Source organism: Lipophrys pholis, assembly GCF_963383615.2.
Source record: "Lipophrys pholis genome assembly, chromosome: 7".
Lineage (NCBI taxonomy): Eukaryota > Metazoa > Chordata > Actinopteri > Blenniiformes > Blenniidae > Lipophrys > Lipophrys pholis.
The window spans coordinates 22,156,617-22,164,578 of record NC_137638.1 but is presented as its reverse complement, the minus strand read 5'-3'; the positions used below and the strand labels follow the sequence as shown (position 1 = coordinate 22,164,578).

At 41.2% G+C, this 7,962-nt stretch overlaps 1 protein-coding gene across 1 annotated transcript; it reads right to left on the bottom strand.

The window, feature by feature from the left end:
- Positions 1-4,466: 4,466 nt before the first annotated feature.
- On the bottom strand, positions 4,467-7,861 carry cUnh9orf85 (chromosome Un C9orf85 homolog). The gene is made up of 4 exons (XM_080468263.1): positions 7,681-7,861; positions 6,920-7,026; positions 6,314-6,427; positions 4,467-4,683 (listed from the first exon to the last, which is right to left on the bottom strand). The coding sequence occupies exons 1-4, from the start codon at positions 7,780-7,782 to the stop codon at positions 4,473-4,475; spliced, it is 534 nt and encodes a 177-aa protein (XP_080324389.1). The 5' UTR covers positions 7,783-7,861; the 3' UTR covers positions 4,467-4,472.
- Between the last annotated feature and the right edge of the window lie 101 nt (positions 7,862-7,962).

The window sequence follows — 7,962 nt, the reverse complement described above, 5'->3', positions numbered from 1 at the left end:
CTGATCACTTTAAACTACAAGTTTCCAAACTGTTGCGGAAACCTGAATTTAAATCTGAGCAGTGGTCTACTCTAACAGCTAATGATGTTTACCTCCTAAACTGGTTTCACCTTCTCTGGACTATGCAGCTGAAATACTTTGCTTGAAGGAGATGCTGTTACGGCCTTGGCCGTATGTTTTAGTTCTGTTTATGTCCTCCTGTGTTTTTGTTTTGGTTCGTACCTCTCTGTGTGAGTCCTGTTTTTGTCATAGCAGCTCTGCTCGCCCCGCCCACTTCCAGACGTCAAGTGGAGTCAAGCCCCTATTGGTCAGCTCATCACCTGCCAGGAGCCAAAAGGTGCAGGAAGTGTGGAGGAAGGGGGGACTCGGCCTGACAGCAGCTGTGTTGCGTTTGTGTGTTTTCTTGTCAGAGTTTTTGTCAGAACTGGTGATGTCCCCCTGAGCAGCATTTCTGTGTGATTCGGTGAGAGTTTTTGTGTGAGAACTGGTGGCGCTCTCGTATTGGTTGTTGAGATTATTTGTACCATTGTACATATTCAGTACTTTCTTTGGTTTACTTTGATTTAATTACCTTTTTACCTGGAAATCAGGCCTCTTTTTGTTAAATAAATCCACCATTGAAGTGATCTGACTTGTGTTGTCAAGTGTTTGTTTTGGAACACAGTTTATGTTCCTTACTTTCTTTTAATCTTTTATGTTGCGGCCTTGCCCCTAGACTGGGTCGTAACAGATGCGCCGGTTAGATCTTAAGGAAAAAGAGCTTGACAATGATCTGGAGACGCATGGAATGGAAGAGGAAACCAAGCAACAAATTAGAATGAAAGAACTGGAAGTACAACAGCCTCCTGTGTGATGAGTTTGACATTAATCCGTGGTTGTGTTTGGTTCCTCTGTTTAATGATAAGGATGTGGATAAATAATTCATTTCAAGCACGTTGCCACCACATTGAAATGGCCTAAACAAATTTAGCCATTGCTTCTCTAGTGTCTTTACGGGAAGAACCCAGGATGAGTCATCGTCGTCATAAGCCAGCCTTTAATTGTGTTGAAATGAAAATAGGTGTGCTGAGAGCATACGGGTTTCGTGTCCTGCTTCACTCCTTTCACCTTGACCGTGACCTGGTTCAAGGTTGTGTTGTGATGGGTGTGAGTCAGCTGCTCCCAAATGAGGGGGTTGCTTTTACAGTGGGGGACTATCTAGCTGGAGGTAAAGTGCTGCTTAATCCAGATGTGCCAGTCATCCCACTTCCTGAGCAACCAGGCGAGTTAGAGGGGGAGTATCCAGGTGTGTTGTCCTTGTGCGCTGTGACGGGCGGGCGCAATGGCTGAGAGGAGGAATCGAAATTCGTCTGCTGGGGAGATGGATGACATTGATTTATCTAACAAAGTACTTCTGTTGGCTCATGATAATCCTCTTGCTGGTCACTGAGGGGTTAATAAAACCTGTGACCATGTGTTGTTGTTTGTTTGGGCTGGGATTGAAGAGGGATGTGCATCAGCTCAGTAAAACGTGTCATGTCTGTCGGGTTTCCGTCAAACAGAACCAGGTTATTCCATCGCATCTGTTAAATCCATGTCCTGTGGTTGGTGAGCCGTTTGAATGGGTACTGGTGGACTGTTTAGGAGGCGGTTCGCTGACTGTTTTTGCAGCCCTTTAATTTCATTGTTCGCCATGTTAAAGGCAGTAAAATGTTCTGTCCAACACACTGTTTTGGTGACGTGTGAATAATCGCATTCCATTATTCACCATCTTCGGGTGAAGGGTGTTATGAGTGGCCAGATACTGGCTGATCAAAACACCCAGGTGTGTTTTCGGCTGCAGATTTATTTCCTCTTTCATCCTCCACCACAAGTCAATTGGCTATCGGGAGAATAAAAGGGGAGGAGGAGGAGGGGGAGGGAGGCTCAGGAGGACATGCTCTTGCTCTTTTTCTTAGTTTGAGGGAAGTGCAGGGTGCAACGCTCACACAGTGGTTGGCCCTGTGCTTTCCTCTCTTTTGTTCTTTTTGGGATTAACATCTTTCTTTGTTTCTGTTTCCACAGTGAAAGAAAACAAAAACTGTGTTTTTTTTTTTTTTTTTATCCTGAAATTCTTGTGTGGCGTCCTTTTTCTGTGTTATGGTCTCTTTAAGCTGAGTCATGTTTATTCATGAATTTTTATTAAGCCGGCACAAACATTTCTACCTAGACTGTGTAAAAATGGTCTATTTTTGAGAAAAAGCTATCTTTTCTTAATCAGTGCATCTTGTTTTTCACTTAAATTTTACACATCATCCCAAACTGTTTGGAAATGTGGTAATATATATATATATAAGTCTGAACAGCAAAAGAAAATGCGACTTCAAAAAGCGCCAGCTTCGAATTAGGACAACTGAACACTGTGACCTTAAATTGAGATCAGGACTCAAGAGTGAGCCCTTTTGGCCCATCAGGCTATATGTCCAGAAATTCAATGTGTGGTACCCAGGTTTTAAACTCCAGTTGGGCAGGAAAGGATGTGTGAAAAAAACTAGGACTGCAGTGCAAACTGCAATTACTATCTATGGTAGAAAGCAGCTGACATGACACCTGCTGTACAGTCTGTCTGGGCTACGGTATATGCAGTGGGTACGGAAAGTATTCAGACCCCTTTCAAGTTTTCACTCTTTGTTTCATTGCAGCCATTTGCTAAAATTGAAAAAAGAATATTTTTTTTCTTCTCATTAATGTACACTCAGCACCCGATCTTGACCGAAAAAACCCAGAAATGTAGAACTATTTGCAAATTTATTAAAAAAGAAAAACTGAAATATCACATGGTCATAAGTATTCAGACCCTTTGCTGTGACACTCATTTAACTCACATGCTGTCCATTTCTTCTGATCCTCCTTGAGATGGTTCTACTCCTTCATTGGAGTCCAGCTGTGTTAAACTAAACTGATTGGACTTGATTAGGAAAGGCACACACCTGTCTATATAAGACCTTACAACTCACAGTGCATGTCAGAGCAAAGGAGAATCATTAGGTCGAAGGAACTGCCCAAGGAGCTCAGAGACAGAATTGTGGCAAGGCACAGATCTGGCCAAGGCTACTGAAGAATTTCTGCAGCACTCATGGTTCCTAAGAGCACAGTGGCCCCCATAATCCTTAAATGGTAGAAGTTTGGGATGACTAGAACTCTTCCTAGACCTGGCCGTCCAGCCAAACTGAGCAATGGTGGGAGAAGAGCCTTGGTGAGAGAGGTAAAGAAAAACCCAAAGATCACTGTGACTGAGCTCCAGAGATGCAGTAGGGAGATGGGAGAAAGTTCCACAAAGTCAACTATCACCGCAGCCCTCCACCAGTCAGGGCTTTATGGCAGAGTGGCCCAACGGAAGCCTCTCCTCAGTGCAAGACATATGAAAGCCTGCATAGAGTTTGCCAAAAAAAACACATGAAGGACTCCCAGACTATGAGAAATAAGATTCTCTGGTCTGATGAGACCAAGATTGAACTTTTTGCCATTAATTCTAAGGGGTCTGTGTGGAGAAAACCAGGCACTGCTCATCACCTGCCCAATACAATCCCAACAGTGAAACATGGTGGTGGAAGCATCATGCTATGGGGGTGTTTTTCAGCTGCAGGGACACGACGACTGGTTGCAATTGAAGGAAAGATGAATGCAGCCAAGCAGAGATATCCTGGAAGAAAACCTCTTCCAGAGTGCTCAGGGCCTCAGACTGGGCTAAAGGTTCACCTTCCAACAAGACAATGACCCTAAGCACACAGCTAAAATAACAAAGGAGTGGCGTCGATTACCATTCTTGACTGACCCAGCCAGAGACCTGACCTAAACCCAATTGAGCATCTCTGGAGAGACCTGAAAATGGCTCTCCACCAACGTTCACCATCCAACCTTGACAGAACTGGAGAGGATCTGCAAGGAAGAATGGCAGAGGATCCCCAAATCCAGGTGTGAAAAACTTGTTGCATCATTCCCAAGAACACTCGTGGCTGTACTAGCTCAAAAGGGTGCTTCTACTCAATACTGAGCAAAGGGTCTGAATACTTATGACCATGTGATATTTCAGTTTTGCTTTTTTAATAAATTTCAGTTTTTTTCTGTCAAGATGAGGTGCCGAGTGTACATCAATGAGAAATAAAATGAACATTCTTGATTTTAGCAAATGGCTGCAATGAAACAAAGAGTGAAAAATATAAAGGGGTCTGAATACTTTCCGTACCCACTGTATGTATAAACAAATGTAAAGGTGATATGTCATTTCATTTATGGCATTTTCTGGACAAATTAATAGTAATTCATGCAATTTTTTGGGGTGAAATATTAACCCAAATATAGGTTTTTGTTGTTGCAGCTGCCTCAAGAATGAGGAATGTTGGCCTTTCAAGTTTTAATATAAACTCACACGATTGGCTCATTTCACATGTTACACCATGGAACTCTCACTGTACTTGAAGACAAAACACATGGTACAAAAGTAAATACAATATTTAATCTTTAATAGTTACTTCTGACACATCGGGGGGTGACAAAGATTTGTTTTGCGTCTGTTTTGGTCCCGAGTCACTGTCAAGGTCTTCATCTCCCTCTTCTCCAAGGTCATCATCATCACTGTCAAAGCCCAAGTCTTTCTTCCTTCCACATTTTTTTGGTCTTTGGTCGTTTTCCTCTTCCTCCTCCTTGTCCAGATGTGAGTTTATCCTTGAAAGAGATTTTTGAAAGTTATGTTTTAGACATTTACCTTTCAGTTTTGCTCTTTCCACAATGAAGGACACATGTATGCTAAAAAGTGCCTGTAAAGTACATTCTTCAGAAAGACCATCCACGCTCATGTAATTTAACTCCACGGTGAATGAATATAGAAAGAATAAACCTTTTTGCCAGAATGATATGGGAATTGTGGGTGCACTCATGTCATTAAAAAGGTTATACATTTGCTCTCTGGAAAAAAAAAAGACCATTAAATGTTGGAACTATCGAAATTATTGTTGGTTATAGACACAGAAGCAATACATGGTTCTAATTATTACTTGTAATAAAGACTGTTGGCCACAAGATGGCAGACTTGAAGTAATTTCTTTTTTTTTTTTCTTCCTTTCAACCTAAAAACAATGTTTTTAAGACTGGAATGTCATTGGAACCCAACAGTGATTTAGTGGTCAGCACTGTTGCCTCTTAGCAAGAATGTCCTGGGTTGGATTCTAGGCTTCTAGGCCTTATGTGTGGAGTTTGCATGTTTTTCTTTAGCATGCGTTAATTTTTCTCAGGAGAGTCCAGTTTCCTCCCTCAGTCCAAGAACATGTGTTTGAGGTTAATCAGGAACTCCGAATGGCCCCATGGCTACGTTCACACTGCAGATCTTGATGCTCGATTCAGAGTTTTTGCTGGTATCCAATTCCATTGCGTGATCAATCACATTACATTTTAAACGCATCCTCTATCAGACTGCTGTGTCAAAGTGATCAAACAATGGTTTCGGTCCCCGAGCGCATGCCCAAAAGACGCTGTTGACGTAAGTAAATATGGATGGCATGCCGGTCCGCATCAGGGGTTTGCCAGATGTGACACACAGTTTCCTCTCAAACAAAAATCCTGTTCGCCTGTGTAGAAATCATGTTGAAAGCATAAAACTATTATATGTGTAATAAAAAACGTGCCATAAACAAAAATAAACAAAGTGAAACGGTCAGCGAATTTGGCTCCCCAATTCCGGGATACCCGCCATAGCTGGCAACACAGATCAGCATGTGTAGATCCATTTTGAAGTGGTTGATTTTGACAATCTAGACAAAATGTGGAGGGAAATGAAGAAAAAAATAGAGCACAGCTTTTAAGAGATTGGCAGAGCAGTTTCCTCCGGCGCTTATCCGTAACGTCAGCCACAAGTCAATGACGAGGCAGTGACATGTAGAAAAATATCCGAATTGGTACCGCATAGGAAGGAGGCCTGGGTCTGGTGTGAAATAAATCGGAATTGGCGCTTTCACACAGCCACAAAACAGGTGGGATATGGGTCACGTGTGAGCAAAGAAATCTGAATTGGTTCGCATTTCCCTGCAGTGCGAACAAGTGTGAGTGTCTAGTCTCTCTGTGTTCGCCTTGTGGTGGGTTGGCTCCCCTGTCTTCAGAGTCAGGTGGGATAGGCTCCAGCACCCAGGAACTTCAAGTTGCATGAGCATTATAGAAAATGCCACAAATCTCACAAAAGAAATGATTCTTTGGCGTAATTTCATTCAGTAGTAATGAGTGAAAGGGTCAAACATTAAATGGGTTACATGAAACAGAGACAGTCTTTCTCTATTAAAAGTAGAAGTCGAGATGATCAACTCACGGAACAACAATGTCCTCTTTCTTCCCACACTTGCAGCAAATCTCAAATTGTAGAGAGCAAGGCTTACAGATTATGTAATATGCATCTTTCACGGTCTTTTGTGAACATCTCACACTGTAAAGAAAAGATCACACGTATAAATATGCCATTGATAGAGTGTAATTGCAAAACACTTCACCCCTTTACACAGTAAAGAATGCATTAGCGTTGAAATGATGCGACACAGAACTTTCCTTGGACATCCTAAAGTCTCGTACCATTTCTCACTAATGAAGTAAACTATCACGAGTAAGTAGGTGGCAGAAAAGCTTTCATCAAATTTCTAGTGGCTACTTTTGCTCAAAATCTGTCTATGTTTTTCTGATTATAGGAGATCAAAGTGATGTTCTTTTGAAGAGTTTAAATTCTGTGACGAACTAACTGATAAACAACATTCCTGTTGAGTCCCTTGGTTTGTACTTTACTCATTATTTACCTTGGTGACATGGGCGTCAATGCAAAAGCACTGAGAACCAATATTTAGTATTCATAATTTCCACTGACTTTAACAAACAGTAAATACTCTTTGGAAAGGTAATAGACTATATTAAACAGAAGTGTACTTACCATTTTTTGGCCTGTGTAAGTGGCTTGTATTTGTTGTATTTCACTTTCCACTCCAGGACACCCGTACAGCGTTGACAGAGCCCATCGTGGACCTTTGCATTTGCTTTCTATATTTAATAAATCAGATAAGCAGAGACATGAGGGTCATGCCTCGACATTAAGAGTGTTGTAAGAAAGGTTCAACAAATAAGTACATGGTACAAGCAAAGTTGAACGAATGAAAACACTGGGAAAAAATGTAAAGCATGTTCTTGTGGTTGTTTTGAGATCAAGGTTATGCAGTGTGTGCCTCGTTTTGCATTTTGTGTATTTAAAGTTTGCACAAAATGTAAGAATTGTGTTAGCTAGATTATTGGTTTCTTGTAAAAGCGCCCAATACATTTCAAGAGCATCTTTACTTAACTATAATTTTGTGCTCATGAACATACTTACACTTGTGGGATCAGATTAGGCATGCTTTCCAACAGTAGAATATAATGAAACGCACCAGAGACACATTTCTAAACTCATTGTGTTATATATTTATTAGGAATCTTTCTAATGCTTATCTAGCATAATATATTCCATTTACTCCGTGCAGCTGTCTATGTAGCTTTTTTTATTATTATTAACGAATTTAGTTTTTGTCAAGACCATTGGAAAGTAAGACTAAAATCACTGCAAACAAATGAAGTAGTAGTCGAGCTACTTGAACTTGTTGAAGATATCAAGTTTCGGCTTGGCAGAGCTCCACATGAAAGATTAGTTAAATATGCACGTACCTTCACGAGTGCCGTCGCTCCGTATTTATCATTTTTGTAGGCGATGGTGTTTTGGTGTTTCTGACCCCGTGATCGAGACACATTACCCTTCTGAGAACTCATCTTAGTGAGATTTTGTTTTTCCACTCCACGCGTTCAACTATAATCAAACGCAAACTCCATGCTGGGCACGAGCCGTAACCCGGAAGTAGTACGTGTGTACGTCACAGGCAAAACGCAATCATTTCAAATATATTTGAACGAGTCATTATACGAAATACAATAAATAAAGACATTTATTTT